Source organism: Papaver somniferum, chromosome 3 (genome assembly GCF_003573695.1).
Source record: "Papaver somniferum cultivar HN1 chromosome 3, ASM357369v1, whole genome shotgun sequence".
NCBI lineage: Eukaryota > Viridiplantae > Streptophyta > Magnoliopsida > Ranunculales > Papaveraceae > Papaver > Papaver somniferum.
Genome location: NC_039360.1, coordinates 196,190,876 through 196,212,194, shown reverse-complemented (window position 1 = coordinate 196,212,194; position 21,319 = coordinate 196,190,876). Strand labels below are relative to the sequence as shown.

The following is a 21,319-nucleotide window of genomic DNA, read 5'->3' as shown; positions in this document are numbered from 1 at the left end:
GGACAATTAGAATAAAAGACCTTACTGATGAAGTCTTGAAACTTAAGATGTTTTCCTTTTCCTTGAGAGATAAAGCCAAGACCTAGATGAACAACCTACCATCTGAATCCATTGAAACATGGCAGGAACTTATTGCTGCTTTCTATATGAAATTCTACCCTAAGCATAAAACTGCGTCTGTTAGGCAGAAAATTAGTGCTAGTGTGCAACAAGAGGGAGAGTCTCTTTATAGGTTCTTAGAGAGATTCAATGATCTCCTATCCAGTGTCCTCACCATGGATTTGATAAGATGAAACTCGTAGAGATTATTTATGATGGTTTAGACTATTCAACCAAAGCCATGGTTGAGTCTATGTGCGTTGGTGAGTTCACTAGTAAAAGTGTTGATGATGCTTTTACCTTCTTAGGAGCTGTCGCTGAAAAATCCCAATAGTGGGAGTCTTGTGTTGAACCCCCAAAAAGACTCTTGGTCAATAGAAGTAGCACCAATGTGGTAGATACAAGCTTCGGGTCTGATGCTAAGTTTGCTGCTTTGTCTAGAAGGTTAGAAGCTTTGGAATTGAATCATCCTAAACGTAGGTCTCTTGTTGAACCTGATGATAGGTTTAGAGCCTCTCAAATGTCTAGTTGTGGAGTAGAACCCAATAACTCGTTTTGGTAAGGTCAGGTTAGTGAAGAGCAAGCCCATGCTGTGTATAACAATGCTAGGTTTGAGAACCGTCAGAAGTTTGACCCATACTCAGAGACTTACAACCCTGGTTGGAGAAACCATCCTACTTTTTCTTGGTCTAAGGGTCAGAATCAAGGACAGTCTAGTAATTCTCAGCCTCCCCCATGTTTTGGTTATGTTAAGAACTCTTCAGATCAACCCCAGTTTCAGAATGAGAAAAAGATCTCCACCTTAGAAGAAATCCTTACTATGTTAGCAAAGAACCATGAGATGTTATCAAAGAACCACTGTGGTTTTCAAGAAGAAACCAGGCAGAATTTTAAGAATAATTCCCAGTCTCTTGCTAACTTAGAACTTCAAGTCGGCCAAATAGCTAAGTTTCTTAGTGAAAGAGAAGATGGAAGATTCCCTAGTCAAACTGATCCTAACCCTAAAGGAGAGAAATCGTACAATCATGTGAATTCTATAACAACCCTTAGGAGTGGAAAGAAAGTTGACAATAAGGTTGCCATGCCTGATAGTGAACATGTTGTAGTTCACCCTTCTGAGCCAGAAAATGAGGAGACTGATAGAGTCTCCAAAGAGACCAATGAGGGTCTGCTGAGCCCGTTTGTTCCCAGAGCCCCGTTCCCCCAGCTGCTAGTTCCAACTAAGAGGGAGTCCAACTTTAATGATATATTGGAGGTTTTTAAGCAGGTTACTATCAACCTCCCATTGTTAGATGCGATTAAGAGATTCCCGCTTATGCCAAGTTTCTTAAGGATATGTGTACGCGAAAGCGAAAACTTAGTGTCCAGAAGAAAGCCTTCCTAGCTAGTCATGTGAGTTCTATTATTCAGAATACCACTACTCCTAAGTATAAAGACCCAGGGTCCCCTACTATTTCTTGCACAATAGGTAAACCGTGTCGAGAAAGCTTTGCTTGACTTAGGAGCCAGTGTGAACTTACTGCCATACCATGTGTACCTTAAGCTAGGACTTGGTGAGATGAAACCTACCCAGATGACACTTCAGTTAGCTGATAGGTCCGTTAAAATTCCTCGTGGTGTGATCGAGGACGTTCTTATTGAGGTCGACAAGTTTATATCCAGTGGATTTTGTTATCCTAGATACCCAACCTGTCCCTGACCCAGAGAACCAAATACCAGTGATTTTAGGTCGCCCGTTTTTAGCTACATCCAATGCGATCATTAACTGTCGAAATGGTATTATGAATTTGTCTTTTGGTAATATGACTATTGAGCTGAACATTTTTAATATTAGTAAGCTACCCTCTGAACTAGATGACTCGAACATAGAAGAGGTGAACATGATAGGAACATTAGTCGAGGAGTCATTACCAAACACTTTGTTAGAAGATCCATTAGAGAAATGCCTAGCCCACTTTGGGATTGATTTTGATGATGATGTGATTAATGAGGTGAATGCTTTGTTGATTCAACCCCTTTGATAGACACTAGTAATGGATGGAAACCTAAGTTCGAACCTCTACCCGTTTCTGAGTCTACCCTAGTTCCTTCGTTAGAAAAGCCTCCTAAGTTGGACCTTAAACCATTACCAGATTCCCTGAAGTATGTGTTTTTAGGCCCATCTGAAACTTTACCTGTGATTATAGCATCCGACTTGGATAGTGATCAGGAAAGTAGGCTAGTGATCGTCCTTCAGAATAACAAGGAAGCTTTAGGGTGGACCATAGCAGACATTAAGGGTATAAGTCCTACTGATTGTATGCATCATATCTATTTAGAGAGTGACACCAAACCTTCTAGGGAGATGCAACGTCGACTGAACCCTAATATGAAAGAAGTAGTTCGAACCGAGGTTCTTAAGCTGTTAGATGCAGGCATTATCTACCCCATTTCAGACAGTAAGTGGGTCAGCCCCGTTCAGGTTGTTCCCAAGAAATCCGGTATTACTGTAGTCCAGAATGATAACAATGAGTTAATCCCAACCCGGGTGACCACGGGTTGGCGTGTCTGTATTGACTATAGGAAATTGAACAAGGTCACTAGGAAGGACCACTTTCCCCTTCCCTTCATCGACCAAATGCTAGAGAGATTAGCTGGACGTAGCCATTATTGCTTTTTAGATGGATACTGCGGTTATAATCAGGTTGTTATAGCCCCAGAAGACCAAGAGAAAACCACTTTTACCTGTCCCTTTGGTACCTTTGCGTATAGACGCATGCCTTTCGGGCTATGTAATGCCCCTGCGACCTTTCAGCGTTGTATGATGATCATATTTTCTGACATGGTAGAACGGTTCTTAGAGGTCTTTATGGATGATTTTTCAGTGTTTGGTTCGTATTTCGATGAGTGCTTACATCATTTGTCATTATTTTTGACTAGGTGTAAGGAAAAGAATTTAGTGTTTAATTGGGAGAAATGTCACTTCATGGTTCGTTCAGGAATTGTTCTCGGGCATATCGTATGTTCGAAGGGTATATAGGTATACAGAGCCAAAGTTGACCTTATTAAAACTTTACAGGTCCCAAAAACCTAAGAGATATTAGGTCATTCTTAGGGCATGTAGGTTTTTATCGTCGATTCATTAAGGATTTTAGCTTAATTTCTTGACCTCTTTGCAATTTGCTTGCAAAAGACGTTAAGTTTGTCTTTGATGATGCTTGTTTAGAGGCTTTTGAAAAGCTTAAGAATTTACTCACTACAGCCCCCATAGTCCAGGCACCCAATTGGAACCTACCCTTTGAGATCATGTGTGATGCTTCAGATTATGCTATTGGTGTTGTGCTAGGTCAGCGAGAAAATAAGTTACTTCATGTGATTTACTATGCTAGCAAAACTCTGAATGATGCCCAGTTGAACTATACCACTACGGAGAAGGAACTATTAGCTATTGTGTTTGCCTTAGACAAGTTTAGATCCTACCTCTTAGGTTCTAAGGTCATAATCTTTACTGATCATGCTGCTTTGAAGTATCTTCTTTCCAAGAAGGATACTAAACCTAGATTGATTAGATGGATCCTATTGTTGCAGGAATTTTCCTTAGACATTAGAGATAAAAAAGGTGCAGAAAATGTAGTAGCAGACCACTTGTCTAGGCTTGTTGTGGATACCCTTAATGATTCTCCTCCTGTTAGGGATAGTTTTCCTGATGAACAACTGTTCTTTGTTACCCAAGCACCTTGGTATGCGAATATAGTGAATTATCTTGTTACTGGTCGAATGCCCCAACATTGGGGTAAACAAGATCGTTCTAGGTTTTTAGCCGAGGTGAAGCACTTCTTTTGGGATGATCCTTATTTGTTTAAGTATTGTCCAGACCAGATTATTAGGAGATGTATACCTGAGAATGACCAGTCCAGTATTATTTCCTTTTGTCATGATCATGCTTGTGGGGGTCACTTTAGTGCTAAGAAGACTGCTGCTAAAATATTGCAGTGTGGATTCTATTGGCCTTCGTTGTTTAAAGACTCCCACAGTTACTGTGTTACTTGTGAACGTTGCCAGAAATTAGGAACCATTTCCCGTAGGAACATGATGCCCTTGAACCCTATTTTAGTTGTTGAGGTCTTTGATGTGTGGGGTATTGACTTTATGGGTCCGTTTCCTAATTCTTTTGGTAACTTATACATCCTTGTCGTGTAGACTATGTCTCTAAGTGGATTGAGGCGGTTGCGTGTAAAACCAATGACCATAGGGTTGTGATTGAGTTCTTGAAAAATAATATACTTACACGTTTTGGTACACCGCGAGCTATAATTAGTGATGGAGGGTCGCACTTTTGTAATGGACCTTTTAGGCTTTTGATGAAGAAATATGGTATTACACATAAGGTAGCTACCCCATATCATCCACAGACTAGTGGTCAGGTAGAGGTTTCCAATAGGGAGATAAAGCGTATATTAGAGAAAACAGTTAATCCTAATCGGAAAGACTGGTCGTCTAGGCTTACTGATGCCTTATGGGCTTACCGTACTGCGTTTAAGACCCCCATTGGAATGTCGCCTTATCGGCTTGTGTATGGCAAGGCATGTCATTTACCTGTTGAGTTAGAACATAGAGCTTATTGGGCTGTTAAGCAGCTAAATTTTTCACTTGACAAGGCAGGAGCCCATAGGAAACTCCAGCTCAATGAGTTGGAAGAGATTCGTATAGATGCTTACGATAGTGCGAAGGAGTATAAGAACAAAATGAAACTTGTGCATGATAAGAATATTTTAAGAAAGTCATTTTCTCCAGGTCAAAAAGTTCTTCTGTATGATACCCGCTTGCATCTTTTCCCTGGGAAGTTACGTTCTCGGTGGACGGGTCCTTTTATTGTTCGCACTGTCTTTCCTCATGGAGCTGTTGAGATCGAGACACCAGATGGTAGTAGTTCTTCGAAGGTTAACGGTCAGAGATTGAAACCCTTTTTAGAGCCCTTTCCTACAGGTGATGTTGAGGAGGTCCCTCTGGAGGACCCTGTTTACCCTTGATTGACCATCGAGGCGATTGTATGTTGTATATTAGTTTTTGATTTCTCTCTTCACCCAGGTACTATCTTTCCGACTTCTCTCTTTACTGATTCCTCGTGTTACCTTACTTTTTTGGTATTGCTCTTTCATTAGAAACATTGAGGACAATGTTAGATTTAAGTTTGGGGGTGGGGAAGAAACTTTTTGTTAGCTTTTAGTTGCAATAAATAAACTCCAGAGCCTAAAAATTTATGCTTATTAAGGTTGGCACTAACCAATCTAAGTGGATGGGAACATCTTGGTTGTAGGAGTTGAGGAACCAATCTGATTAGATGGAAACATCTAAAGAGTCTATTCATAAAAGCACAGAGCTCAGGTGTTAGAATTAAAAAAAAAAAACATGGTAGTTTCGCCATAACTCGTTGAATCCTAATCCCTTCTGTTTTTATTTCTTAAGTGATTTGATGGGGCACACGACTAAAGTTGTTACCATTGCTAGGGTGAAATAGGGTGATTGAGATACCTAAAATAAATAAATAAATAAATAAAAAGTTTAAGACCAGACCATCAGACCAACCGGAATAAAATCAATAAAGTCGACCACTGGTGCCCTTGTATATGCCAGTTGTGTTGACCTAGAGTTAGGTTTATCGACCACTGGTCCCCTTGTATATCCCAGTTGTGTTGATATTAGTCAGACCGGTATCTCAGTCCATTAGGATAGGTTCATTGGCAGAGGCCTTCAGACAGATATGGGAAATACCATTCACTTTGAACCATCTATTTTTCTCTTTATCCATCCTCTTAATCTTTCCATGTGATTGGTTGACTCCGGTTATGATGTCTAGAAACTATCTAAGTAGAGCTCTTTCTCCTATATATGAATTTTAGTATGCTGAGTACAAACTTGTGTACAACAATTGGAATTTCGCATCAGGGTACTTCCTCCTATATTCAATGATTGTATGCCAACCAAGGAAATTCTTTAGTGCCTTCCAAGGTTCTGCGTAGATAGATAGGGTCTGGAGTAAAGGTTTTGTGGGTACACCTCTAGTAAACCCTCCGGAGACAACACTCCGCCGCTAGGGCCACCTAGTGGTTTAACGGCTTGTTGCACGTGCTAAGTGTAGTCCTTTTTATTTTCTAGATTAGATTTGATCGAGGACTAGCAAATAATAAGTTTGGGGTTATTTGATAGACACATTTTTGTGACCAAATTGTCCTCAATTTTCAGTATTGTTGGTACTCGATTTTCTACTTATTATGGTGTTTTATGTGTTTGTAGGTATTTTTGGAAAATAAACATTTTTGGAAAATTCGGCTCGAAAAGTTGGTATAGGCACCCGGAGGACACATGTTATTCGGACTCTCAGTTTTGGATAAGGGGCACCTAACTGATAAGGGGTGCCCCAGAGAACCAACTGCTAATCGCACCCCATTACTGGTTAAGGGGGCTCCATCTTCTTCCTTGATTTGAAAAGAAAAAATTGGCGGGAAATTTGGTTTCAACGGTAAAGGATTTATTATCTTTAAGATAAGAATATCTTCTTGCCTTACAAACATGAAGTTTTGAAGAAAAAGGAAGCTATCTTGTATTAAACAAGAAAGATATCCTTAGAAGATTTTATCTTTAATTTTATTCTGCGAATTAAAGAAGATATGGGTTTAGTAAAGAAATATATAGAAGAAAGAGAAGGAAAAATTCTGAAGATATTTTTAATTAAAAAGAAGAAGATTTTGGAGTTATGGAAGAATATATTTGAGTGATGTGTATTTGTGTGTATAAATAGAGAGCTAGAGAGCACATTTGGGGAGAGTTTTTGGGAGAGAAAAGAAAATCATTGTTTTATCATTGTTTCTCCCATTTCATCTTTGTAAACACCCTTTGAGCAATAAAAATGAATTTTGAGCGTGTTTCCATGATGATGAGCTAATTCTCGCGCAACCAAGGCAATGGATGAAGCTATCTATGCATGAATGATTGGTAATAATTTAATTTTCTCTAATTTACAATTTATAATTCATTCAATCACCGCTTTTGCGGAGTTCTAAATGCTCACATAATTTTCTTAATTACTTGTGATTCAATTTGATAGATTATACTTTGTTTAATTGATTGATAGTCTATTCTTAGGGAATACAATTAATATTTGGGAATATGTTTGATTATGTGTGAATTACTCCCTCCTTTACTTTTTAATAGGACAGTTTCTATAAATAAATATTTCAAAAAAATAGACCAGTTTCCTAATTGGGAAAGTCAAATGTTACTTTAATTTTCTGGGACCACTTTTCTTTTAACTTCTTTTGATGACAACTGTTATGTGGACCATTTCACTTATTTCTTTGGGTGACAAGTGTCATGGAGACCATTTCACTTCACTTCTTTTATTGACAAGTCTGTAGAGGACCACTTTCAATAATTATTTCTCTTAATTTCCTTAATTTTCTCAAAAAAAGAAACTGGCCTATTAAAAAGTAACGGAGGGAGTAAGAAATAAAGGACTTAAAGGATAGTTAGAGTTTTGAAACATATTTGGTATAATTCATTCATGTGTAATAGTGGAATCTAGTGTCTTGGTTACTTTTAATATCTTGAAATCAATTTTGCAATAAGTTTTCTATTTTTAAGTTTTATAAGTCTAAATTTTTTTGCTTTCACAAGTCTCAAAGAACTTATTACTACAACATCATTGAAAAAAACACATCAACTGCAAACCAACAAAATACTGTTTGCACAATAATATTTTGCTGAGTGAATATTTTCACAAGTCTTAGCTCAATAAATTTTATATTCTCAGGAGAAAAATTTAAAGCATAAGAGTAGCATTTTTGACTGAAAACAAAAATCAAAAATCAAAAATTTGACAAGACCAACACAAATACTTATGCAAGAATGTTTGTGAATGATAATCCAGCTAAGAACGATAAGAAAACAGCTAGACAGTTAGAGAACATTTTCATCAAGTACGCCTGATCATATCACACTCAACCAGGATTTTTATGAGTGTGATTTCAACCTTGTGATTAATTAGCACAAGTATGAGCCTTGAGATCATTAAATGAATGTTGTTTTTGGTTAACCCTCTTTTTCTTAATCTTTGGAGGAAAATCGTTTTGATGCGAAAATTTATCATAAAACTTATTATCATCAAAATACGATGCATAGTATGGATTCTTACCTGAAGGATTTTGATCAGAGGATTCGACAGCATGTTGATGAGTTCTTTATATCCTTCAATTATCAAATTTAGGTTGTCTTTCATACCTTCATTTTTCATTCCTTCTCCTGAAACCTTATTCGCATCAAGAACAACAGTATCTCCCTTTTTAGATGAAGAATATCCTTGAACTCTTCGTGGATGAATTGTGTTAAGATTACTGTTACATGCATGAACATTCGAGAAACAAATAGAACTGACTTTCCTGGTAGGATTCACAGGGTGAGTACTAAAACTAATTGGTTTATACATACGAATGTCACTTACACATTTGAGAATAAAATCTAAGGTGTGTTGAAGTCGAACAATAGAATTGTCATTCAACCTCGATTTCCTCATTTGCTCAACATGTCTTTTTGAATTACAAAAGTGACACACTTTCTGATCACCTGAGTGATTACAGTGAACAGACTTAACACAATTGTTGAGAGACTTCTTTCTTTCCTGTGATGTGGAGGATTCCTTGATTAAAGGAAGATACAATCACATCTTTTCCAATCGTAAGGGATTGCGATTTAGATGCTGGAACTGAATTTTCAGTTGGTACAGAAGCGATTGGTATAGTGGACTCTTTAGAATATCCTTGAATTGAGAGTTTACTCAAAAGACGTTCAATTTCCCAGGAATTCTCTTTGAGTTTAGCCTCTAGTAAGTTTCGTGAGGAACAAACTAAAGCGTTTTCATGGAGAACCTTCAATTGAGAGTCACGATCATTTACCATACCAATAAGTGCATTGACTTTGTGTTTCAACCGATTGATTTTATCATCCTAGATTCTAATAAGTCTTAAAATCACACTCTCTTTGGTTGCTTCCCTTTCTTCAACAGAGTCGGACTCGTTTAAAAGGTTATCGGGAGAACACTTATCAGTACAATCCTGTTTCATTGGTACATAATGTTCTTCTAAATTCGAGATAGACAAATCTTTCTCTTTAATAGATTTTATCGAAACAGAACTTTTTCTCTGGTGATGCGTTTATCAGAGATAGCACTTATGACCATAGAGTCAGATCGCTAAAAACAAAGACTTATAAGGTCTTAAATGTATTTTCCTGCTCTGATACCAATTGAAAAAGCGGGGGTCTAATTACTCCAATATACTTTCAAGAGAATCAACTAGACAGTCAGACTCAATCTTAAGAAAAGTATATCAAGAAGATATATCTCAATTTCTCAAATCAATCTGCAATCAAACAAATAGGAATTTGCGAGCCCGATTGAATATAAGAAATAACTTGACGGTATCAAAAACCAATATCCAAGTGTCAATCAATTTAATCAACAACCAAAGATTGGATTCACGATTGATTGAACTTACACACAACCTGTGATATTTCAATCATATAGAAAATATAATGCGGAAAAGAAATAACACAGACACCAGAAATTTTGTTAACGAGGAAACTGCAAATGCAGAAAAACCTCGGGACCTAGTCCATATTTGAACACCACAATGTATTAAGCCGCTACAGACACTATCCTACTCTAAGTTAACTTCGGTATGGAACATAGTTGATCCATAACCACTCTCACACTGATCAAGGTACAGTCGCGCTCCTTACGTATCTACAACCACGCCGGATTCTGCGCACTTGATTCCCTTAGCTGATCTTACCCACAACTAAGATTTGCTACAACCCAAAGTTGAAGACTTCATAAACCAATATGTCTCACACTTTAAATTATATTGAATAGATAAATCTGTCTCCCGCAGATATACCTATGAGTTTTGTTCCATCTTTTGATAAATAAAGGTGAACATGATCCAATTGATATACCAGACTTATATTCCCGAAGAACAACCTAGAAATATCAATCACCTCATAATAATCTTAATCGTATGGTAGCGAAACAAGATATTTTGGAATCACAAACGATGAGACGAAGATGTTTGTGACTACGTTTTATCTTGCCTACCGGAGATTAAATCTCGAGCAAATCTTAGAGAAGATAGTAATCAATCACAATAAAAAACAGCAAGATCAGAACATGCAACTACAGAGAAAATAGTTGGGTCTGGCTTCACAATCTGAATGAAGTCTTCAAGTCGTCAACCTACAGGTTTTCGAGAAAAACCTAAAGTTAAAGGAGAATCGACTCTAGTCACAACTAGTATCACACATGAGGTGTGGGGATTAGGTTTCCCAGTTGGTATAGTTCTCCCTTATATAGTCTTCAAATCAGTGCTTGCAATCAATGTTACCTTGGTAACAAAGCATTCAATATTCACCGTTAGATGAAAACATAATTAGACTCAAGATAATATATTTCAACCGTTAGATCGAACATAGATTGCTAAACACAAATGAAAAATGACTTCATTTAGATATGATTAACTGTACAAACGTGTGCACCTTTGTTGGATCAACAATAGTTAACCGAAGTTAGCCATATGAACACTTTCATATCAACCTTATTCATCTTAACCATAACTAGTTCAAATGACTCAAATTAAACTAGTTCTAGAGTTGTTCAATTGTTTATATCCTCTAGAAGTACACAAGACACAATTGAAGAAAAATCTATATTGATTCACTCAAATCAATTCATAAACATCATAGAAACGGTTTGCAAAAGATTTCATTCCTTATATAAATATATTAGTTCATGAACAAACCGATTTTAGAACATAACCCACTTAAGTATGCAAACGCGTATGCATACCTAAGTGGCCGGACTAAGTTTGGTTTCGCCAGTACGCGAACGGGTACGCATACCACCAAACTCAATAAAGTCCCGGAACTTGAACCTCGCGCCAGTACGCGTACCGGTATGCGTACTTGGTTCCCGTACCTTGACTAAACTAATCAGTACGCATACGGGTATGCATACCATGGTTCCCGGACTTGGATTACACATATGAAAGTACGCACACTGTGCTTATATCCAATTGTTCTAAGCTCTCATTTCAACCATTGAAACATTCTCGGAAGACGACAATAGCCGTCTCACACAAACTATTAGCTTCAAAGCAATTTTCAAGTGATCGAATGATCAATACGAAATATTCTGAGTCTACATCAAATGACTGTCTCACACAAATCATGTAAGATGTTACCAGGAGATTTTCAGATGATCATCTTTTGACTTTCATCAAGAATATAAGATGAGCTTGGTTACAGCGAAAGCTTATCAACAAATACTCCGAGAAATATGTAAGCGAGTTAAATTCAGCTCGAAATATCAAATGTGTATAATCGAAGTCTATATAGCTATACGACTTTTGTCTCAAATATAAAATAGAGTAGATAGACTTTTGAGTGATAGATGAGTTCAAGTCTCCACATACCTTTTGTTGATGAAGTTCCACAAGCTCCCCTTAGTAGTTCTTCTTCTTTAATCGATGAACGCTGTGATTTTTAAAGCTCAACTACACTTTCTATCATAATCCGAGACTTAGCTATAAGTAGACTAGAAATCAAGACTTATAGTTTTGGCAACTAAACTTAACAACAAGCTTGAGATAGCAATGCTTGCGAGTTCGACCGAGCAGTGCTCTAACAGTAACCGTTCCTGGTAACTTGTGTGACCGATCAAAAGTATTTCCATATTAAGGTATAACTGATCCTAGTGATTGGTAGAGCCGATTGAACCCATATATGTGGATTGATATTTGATCAATCACATAGTGATCTTGGAATACAGGTGAACCAATTCTAAACTTGTTTGGAAGTGTGATATGACCGATTCCAAGATTGTAAATCCATGTAAATATGAATAAGGATTTATAGTGAAAAGATGTCAATATACTTTGAACACGAACAGTAACTCTTATCATTTATTATTCAAAGATATTCCTTAGTACTCAAGGAGATCATGTGCCAAAATAAATTGATAATCTTTTAGTTAAGGTTTTTAGATTTATATGCTTTAATTACCAGCAATTAAATGCATATATCTAGAGAATAAAAATTAGTAATGTGCATTTACTAATTGGAGATTTTATATTGAGATATTTCGGAAATATTGGACAAGCATTTATTGGAATTAGGAAAACCGAATCTTGCCATTCACTGCATATCTTGATAAAATTTTCGGTTTTGAAAATTTCTTATTGTCCAAACATCCTTGGTCTATAAATACCTAAGTTTGCATTTTTAGCAAACTATCCTAAGACCCAGGAAAACTCCATTCTTGTTGTTTCTGGTGGAGCCGTCTATTCGGAGAGGAAAGTATCCTAATTAGGTGAAATCTCTTACGACCTCTCGTTTAAAGACTTCTGTGGGATCAAGAAGCTCTATGAGTACTGTTGGTTGGAAACTAGATAATTGCATTGTTATTAGTTTTCGATTAATTTGATTGACTAACGGATATTGAAACTTTGATTGCACCTAGTTTGTTTATTCTTGAAAATCTTCTCTTTTGATATAAGATTCACTCAAACTAGATCGAAGTATCGACGTGATCTTTAGAACTGTTTGTATATCTAAAGAAATCTTGTGATAATTCATTGTTAACAGACTCCATTAAGTGTGTGATTGATCAAAAGAGATTCAAGTGGTTTTGTGCAGGTGTTTATTGAAGATTAAAGAAGATTTGAAGACAAAGAAGATTTCTTATTTGGTTCTCTCATCTTTGGGTGTGCCTTGATCGGTTGGGATCCAACTAGAATCAGATTTAATCGATTGATTAGTTTCTTGTTGGAATCTATATCGATTGATTGCGAATCTAAACTTGACTACTTTGGTAGTTATTGGATAGATTGATCTAACCAGGTAAAGGAGTTTATTAGATTATATGGAAGAGCCTTTGCATATGACTTGAAATATCTTTATATTGAAAGAATTGAAAGAGTTGTTAGCAAACATATTTGTTGTTCCTTTACTGTTAAGAATACGATCCAAAGGAATTGTTCCAATGTGTGTACTCATCGAAGTCGGAAGCGCAGGGATACTGAGGAAACTTAGTGAACTAGGGGTATTTTATTGGTCACAACTATACGAAGTTGGTGTAGATTTTGTATAGCGGCTTAATTCTGAGAGTTTTCATTCTGGACTAGGTCCTGAGGTTTTTCTGCATTTGCAGTTTTCCTCGTTATATTTGTTTATATAATTTAAAGTAAATTACACAAACGTTAAATCCATATACTTGATAGTGATCAATAGAGTTTTCTTAAGTCCGATCCTATTATCAAGTATCACACTTTGGTAGTCGTATTGTCTCGATCTCGTATCCATAGACAATCACACAAAGTCTGAATACTGATTTTTTGTATTGTCTCGACTCTGTCCATAGACGATCACTTTCGGTAAGAGGACTTATAGGTGGATAAATAAAAGATTGTGGTGTATTTGGGTACCCTTTTCTTTTCAAGTTGAGACCGAACCCACCATCCAAGCGATTCAGTTATAGTCGTGCTCCTTACGTCTCTTGAACCTCACAAGGCTCTACGCGCTTGATTCCCTTAGTTGACGTCCTTTACAACCTAAGAGTTTCTTCAGCAAAATTAAAGACTTTTGATACCAATCTGCCTCTAACAGATAAGCCTATTTGATTTCCATTTAGATCAAATATCAAGGTGAAGAAATCTGTTTGCAATAGACAAAGCTAGAAAACCTCACAAATCCGGAACTTACGACTCCCGAAGAGCAGCTTAGATTCTTAAAAACCTCTCAAGAACAATCTTAAAAAATAAATTAAGATCAGTTTTCAGGTTTCTATCTTGAGGAATCACAAAGTCTGAGACAAAGAGAATTTTGTGATTACTATCTATCTTGCCTGAAAAGGATTACGAAAACCTCGATAACAAAAAAACAAGATCAAGATACACGAACTATCAAGGTAAAGATAGTGGAACATGGATTCACGAATCCCAAAATCGAAGTCTTTTAGTCGTAGACCTAATTATGTTTTCATATGAAACCTAGGTCAATAGAGGATGATTCTAGAATCAACTAGGACACAAAGTGTCAGAGATTAATTTTCCCAGTTGAAAGAGCATATCCATTTATAGTTTTCCCAAGACTGGGGTTGCTTAGAATTAAAGCTAATATAACTTGAGAATCAAGCAAACTCTATTCTTGAAAAATACAATAGAAGAATATACACTTTGGTCCAGTTACCGAACAATGTATAATAATTGTTCGGTTTGGAAACTTACCCAAAGAACTAAAAACGATTTGATGTTCATTTAAACACCTAAGAGTTTAATTAATCATGATGCACACACGTAAGTGTTTAAGTGATCAATGAAGTCTTCGAACGTTTAACAGAGTAATAACAATGCTAAACATATTAAAAACAAGTCTTTGAGCAGTTTCTAAAATACAAACTGGGACAGTTGGTAGAACTGTTCTTGAAACGCATGGCTTGTTCCGAGTTAGGGTGCAACAGTCAGTGAACCGGGTTTGGAACCCTACTAGGCTACCAAAATCAGTTGACAACGGTTCTGAACTGAGTTCGCTAACTGCTAGCCTCTTATACTTACTTTGAAAATTCATTTCACCACGGTTCGTGAGTTTTTCCCAACTGAACTTGCAGTTTTCTTTCTAGTTCGTCAACCTTCCTGTATTTCTGAAACTCAGATATCTACGGTTTGCGAAATGGTTCGCCAACCTACCCTGAGTAGAAATATCAGTGAGTTCAATATTTCTCTCTTATGATGTTTGATACATTCCCAAGTGATAAAATCATTTGCGTGGGAAAATTTCAATTGATCCACATATTAATTTATAGAACCAATATTGTTAACGACCGTTGAACATCTTTTCTAAATCATGTTTCGAGATTTTTCACAAGACAAGCTTGACTCGAAACTTCTTCTTTGTAAATATACTTGAAGTGATACGATATAATCTCAATAGATAGAATGGTGAGATAATAACTAAAATATAATGGTTCTGTCTTCACATACCTGATACATAAGTTCTCCAAATGTCTTCGTCGATCTTCATTCCTCAAGGGTGATATCTGATACTCAACTACAAATTCTAACCTTGTCCGAGACTTGACTTAGTAGACTAGAAATCAAGATCTAATTTTGATAAATTAATATTGACGACAATCTTGAGATAACAAAACTTGTGGGTTCAACCGAGCAATGCTCTAACGCCATCGGCTAAAAAGATGACCCATCTTGTATTGGTGACCGTTGATAACATAATTGCTTGGAGGTGCTACACACTTTAGCATGTTATTAAAAAAGGGTGAGTGTACCAACATATTCAAATCTTTATTTGACCCAGGCATTCCAAAAAAAAAAACATTCCAAAACCATGAATGATATGATGCCACCGCCTCTAACACCATAGAACTATGTCTCTCTTTACCCCGGTAAGTTCCTTGCCAAGTGATGCTATATTTACAATGGTTGTATAAGTGCTAAGTAAAGTGGTTCATTCAAGACTTGTGAAAGCAGATTTTTAGACTTAATTTTAAAACTAAAATATAGCAAACTCAAAATATAAATTGTTGTGAAAATTATGGAGAGACCGGGGATAGGATTCCACTATTACCAATTCCAAAGTGATACTAATTATATTTAAGGGTGCACACGGTACGGTTCGGCTCGGTTCTTGTCGAGGTAGAGTACCTATACCTCCCTAGTCTCGGTTTCTAGTTTTTGGACCGGTACTTGTACCTCTTTCCCCGGTTCCGGTACCATTCGGGACAAGTACGGTACCAGGGACGGTTCCGGTACCAGTCGGTACTTTCTGTCAGAAGGAGGAAAAAGAAAATGAGAAACCATTTTTTGTCCATTTCAGCTGACCCTTGAAAACCAACCATAGACCGAAAATTTAAATAAACAACCTCAAATCCTTGAATCTCCTCCACAATCTCTGCTTGAATTCAAGTGCATATCCCATCTCTTATTAGCTTGTATTCACTATAAACAATCTGAATTCCTGAAATTCCTCACAATCATCGGTTCATACACATCCTATCATCTCATTACCACCAATTTAGAGTCACACAACATCTTCAGTTCCTCTTGTCATGTACTGCTACATCCATCAACTTCAACACACTCTCTAGACAGTTCCTCTTGTCATGTACTGCTACGTCCATCAACTGCAACATACTCTCTAGACTACTGTAATTAAACCACCTTAAACTGCAGTTCCAGCTCAACCCATCACTGCAACTCTCTAGGCATTCAACAGTCCTACTCTTCTTTATTTCTCGCGCAACAAACACTACCATAACTTCTTTATCTCCAATCCCGGCAAGCCCATAACTTCTGCAGTGACATAAATATCAACCTAGTTCTTTTTACTTCATTACCACACCACCAGAGCCACGGATACTCATAACTAACCAATTACCAACTCAATTGAATCTTTGCATCTCCTGCATTACTGTCAACATTATCACCACATGTATTCATCCACTCTATTCTATCAGAGAAAGAAGAACCGCAAAGAAGAATGAGGAAAAAGAAAATGAGAAACTCATATATTTTTCTGACCTAATTTGTATATATACCACCATCAAATTAAATCCCTAAATCTAATGGTCAGTATTATTCGGTACAAACGGGACGGTACGGGACATGAATAGGGACGTGTACCTGTACCCCTAGAGGTCGGTTCTCAGTTTTTAGACCGGTACCTGTACCCCCTTCCTCGGTTCGGTACAAAATCAGGTACGGTTCCACCGGTTCCGGAACGGTCCGGTTTTTCGGCTCGGTTCCTGTGCACCCTTAATTATATTCAAGCAATTTCACATGTTCAATTTGATTCTCAACTATTGCAAGAGTAGATTTTTAGGGACATCAAAACCTTAGGCTAAGCATGTTCCATCAATAGAAAATACAATTGCTTAACAAAAATCATAAATTCTATTTTCAATCTAGGAAAATAATCATAAATTATAATTGCACAAATTAAATAATTAGGAATTACCAATTTTTCATTGACTAAATAGCTTCCTCTGTCTCCCCAGAGGTTGGGTTTAGCTCGTCATCATGGAAACACGCTCAAAGTATGGATTCATTTCTTAAAGTGTTTACAAATGAGAGAAAATAAGAAAAAATGGTGAAAACCGGATTTTGTAACAATTATAATTGTTACAAACCAAAGAATGATACAGATAAAGTGTCACTGACGCTGTAGCAATACGACTCTCTCAATATATGATGTTTACACTGTAGCAGACACGACAGTCTTCAGTGGTCTTATGTTCTTCGTATGTTCTTCACCAGCAGCAAGTTCTTCTCCTCTGCAACTTGATTTTTTATGACTCTGTGATATTTTAAATGTCTCCCAAACTCTCCATATCCGACTCTAACAACCCTCCACTATTTATGTAGCCTCCCAGCACCAAGAATCCTCCTCCATAACTCCAAATATCCTTCATTAAATCCGATTATTCTCTACTTCCAGCCACGGGAATAATTTCCTATTGTAGCTCCTTCACGCGTTATTTGGTCGCTGGCATACTCCAATGGTGCAGAATAATTTTTCTAGAGTATGTACAACTCGCAGAAGACACATGCCACCTTCCAAAGATAAGAAAATCCCCAGGATTATTTCCCGGAAAAGTACACGTCCCTGTTTTCTCTACTTCCAACGATTCAGCCAAAACTAGTCGACCCAAAATCCCATACCAACCCTGTTTGGACCTAACAAGATCATCCAAGTCGAAAACAGTGATTGAGTCTCACTGCAATTCCTCCAAAATCAAAACAGAGAATGTCGCAGGTGAAAGATCAGTTTACCGCCAAAATTTAGTTTCAAACGATGAAGATGGGTGATAAAGACAAATTTGGGATACACATAGCCATGGGTGCTGAGAATGAATTGGGTTATACATAGCCATGGGTGCCCCTTATAAAAACTTGGAATCCGCTTAACAAATGTCCTCCGAGTTGCTCAGAGTGATTTTTCGAGCCGAATTTTCCAAAATTGTTTATTTCCCAAAACCACATAAAACACCATAATAAGTACGAAAACGAGTACCAACAATACAGAAAATTGAGGACGACTTAGACACAAAAATGTGTCTATCACCAAGCTATCAGACAATTCTTCCATCTCCACGGTATACAATCAATACTACCTAGCATTCCTGGAAATCCTCGTTCGGCATTCTCACCTAGAAACCTATGAACATCTTCAGGAGTAGGTTGACAAAAGTATCTTTCTCCAAAAGTCATGCAAATCATGTGCCAAAATCATTTTAGATATTGGTATATTTTTGTAGCCCCCATGCAAGTGTAGTCATCGACACTACCAGTTGCTGTACTTTTGCACAACAACTAATTTCATATGTGGAGAGTGCCCCATAACACCAGTTGCATCATGACATTGATGTCATTATCCATCCACTTCAAATAATTTTCCTAACAATTTTTCGAATAAATCTTCCTTCATGCCTAGACATTGTTTGAATTTTCTTGAGGCATAACCAGTTCCAGGTGTGAAGTAAGCATTCATCATTTTGCATCATGCCACACTCGATCTCGGGTAACTACACTCCGTGTCTGCACCTCCCTAGGCATCGGTTGCCGAATAATACGCAGACGTTCTTCCAAACACAATTTTGTAAACATTAGCAGAGCTTTTTCTTCTTCATCACTTGAAGTATCCAAATAGATTTCGTGTTTAATTCTCACATAAGCACGCGGTTCATTTTTTACCTTTGCAAACAACAATCATAGTTTCAATTTCGCTATACCATACATGAATTGCAAGTCAATCAACATTTAAACATCATTAGAATATTAGTTTACAAATATTTTATTGAACATAAATCAAGAAATACATCACAAAAAAAGTAATAATCATGGAATTTTCACTACATTTATGTTTTAATGTTGTTATTGACTTGCATACAATATACTTAATCAACTTAGTATCACAAATTTCATGACTATCAAACAAAAAGTAATTTCAAATCCTAACATTAGAATGACCTACCTTTGATTTTGTGGATGGAATTCGAAGTTGAAGAATGAAATAAAACGACCTTTAAGTATAGATTACACCCTTTTAATTACAGCCAAAAAATCACACAAAATCACCTTCAAAATTGAAAGGGGGTAAAAAAGAGTTGAGAAAGTTTAGAGAGGAATTAGTAAAGGATTACAATTAAATAACACTGTGAATCTCTATAAAAAAATTCCTATACAAAGAACACTACACACGTAATTAAAATGCTAATACCATAAGATTACAACAACTACAAGAAACTTAATATATTGCAGCACCCAATGGTTATGGCATAAATCCCTACTAGTGTCGCAATAATCTATATAACAAGAAGTCTATTGATGTACTCAATCTTTATTGCTGCAGCAAGAGATTATACTTTTTTGCCACACTCTTTTCATATTGTTGTTACAGTTGTGTGGAAAAAATTTCATTTTGCAACAGTAAATTATAACTTTTAGTTGCAGCTGAAAAGTACTGTGACTAGATATTTGCTTTTGCAACACTTATATTGAAGATATGGCAATATATGGTGTAGCAATAGCTAGATTTTCTTGTATTTAACCACTATGCATGTATCGTGAAGTCCCCTGTAAGTTGAAACTTTAACTTTTCTTTGCCACTAACCCTTGTTTACATATAATCTTGTACGTTATACTCCTCTAGGCGAAGAACCCACAAATCCTCCAAAATTCCAAGGAGTGCAAATAAAACCATGAGAAACACCGATAGAACTTCTAGGGGAATTTAGTGATGTATTAGGAGTTAACATCTTCGGAGACCGAGGAGAAGAACAATTGAAAGAAGACGAAGACGATGATGATGACCTCGAACGATAATCCGACAACACCGATTCACAGTCGGAACTCCAAAACTCCAAATTTTCAACCCGGTCAAAGTTAGCTAGGTCCGGGCTACTGTGAACCATTCGTTTTTTGCTTCTGTTACTTGGTTTACTTCTCTTCCAGAAGAACATGACCCTTGACCATGACAAGCCCTTGCTTCTATTACACTCAGTCAGGCATGGTGGCGGGGCATACATCGAACTAATTAGAGCAGCCGGGGGTGGAGGAAGTGGAGGAAGTGACTCATGAGTTGTTGGATTGATGGGTGTACCCGGTTGCAATTCCCACTTAAATGGTACACCTTCTGTAGATCGATAATATATACGTGAAGAAAAACCTTTTGATGAATCTCTTGTAAGAAGTTTACAGGAGAAAATATCATCTCTTTGAAATAATGAAACAATATTGTTTTTCTTCTCATTCGAGTTTTCGCTCTCTAGGCTGACCACAAGATTCTCGCAATTCATTTTTTTATGTTAGAAAATACTATATTGCGGTATGTTAATGCACTGTTTAGTATAGCAGGGAGTACTCCTATTCGATTTTGTTCTTGATTTTCTTGTATGGATTTTTGAAGCCTTTTGATGAATATTGAATGCTGAAATGAGAATAAGCTAAAGGTTTTTGTATTTGAACTTAAGAGAGTTAGATTGGAGTTTAAATATAAGGTTTGAGTTACCTAGTTCGTTGCAATATTGGGGAACAAGATCCATTGCTTTCGAAAGTTGAAAGGCAGTTTCATTTTTAAAATTGAGAGTTATGTTGAGTATGTAGTCGAATAGTTAGTATGTTGGGCGGCTATCACCTGTGATAACCAAAACCATAAGACTCGGGTAATTAAGCTTTTTTCATGGCTTCAGTCGGTTCCAAGTATAGAGTGGTTTGATCTTAAACTTAATATTTCGTTTCAAAATGATAGTTTCTTCCTAATGAATAATAATAAAAACAAAGCAAAATTATTTAAAAAGTGAGGAGAACAAGGGGGTTGACCGCTACTTGCGTACCTATGTTATGGAAGTTCACATGGCCATACATTTTTTCTTTTAAGCAGGGCCGTACTTTGTTTGTTTTAGCGATAAATTGTTAAAGATTGTTACCGTAGGTTTTAGCGATAAATTGTTTCCAACATTACTGTTGTTTCTAGAGTAAGTGCAATAGGATATGATCACTGTCCTGTCTTAGGTTTAGTTTGGTAGTGCTGCGACTTTTATAAAAGCACTTTTTTGATATGCGTTGTTGTGTTGTGTTGTGCTGTGAGAAAAAAACAGTTAGACATTTGGTAAAATATTAATTAA

General features: G+C 36.8%; 1 protein-coding gene across 1 annotated transcript; it reads left to right on the top strand.

Annotated features, from left to right (window-relative positions):
* Positions 1-2,461: 2,461 nt before the first annotated feature.
* Positions 2,462-4,496, top strand: LOC113362259 (the record flags this gene model as incomplete). Its single annotated transcript, XM_026605186.1, has 4 exons — positions 2,462-2,554; positions 3,280-3,466; positions 3,668-4,030; positions 4,279-4,496. Coding segments are annotated over 4 exons (861 nt in total), but the record flags the coding sequence as incomplete, so codon positions are not given.
* Positions 4,497-21,319: the final 16,823 nt, after the last annotated feature.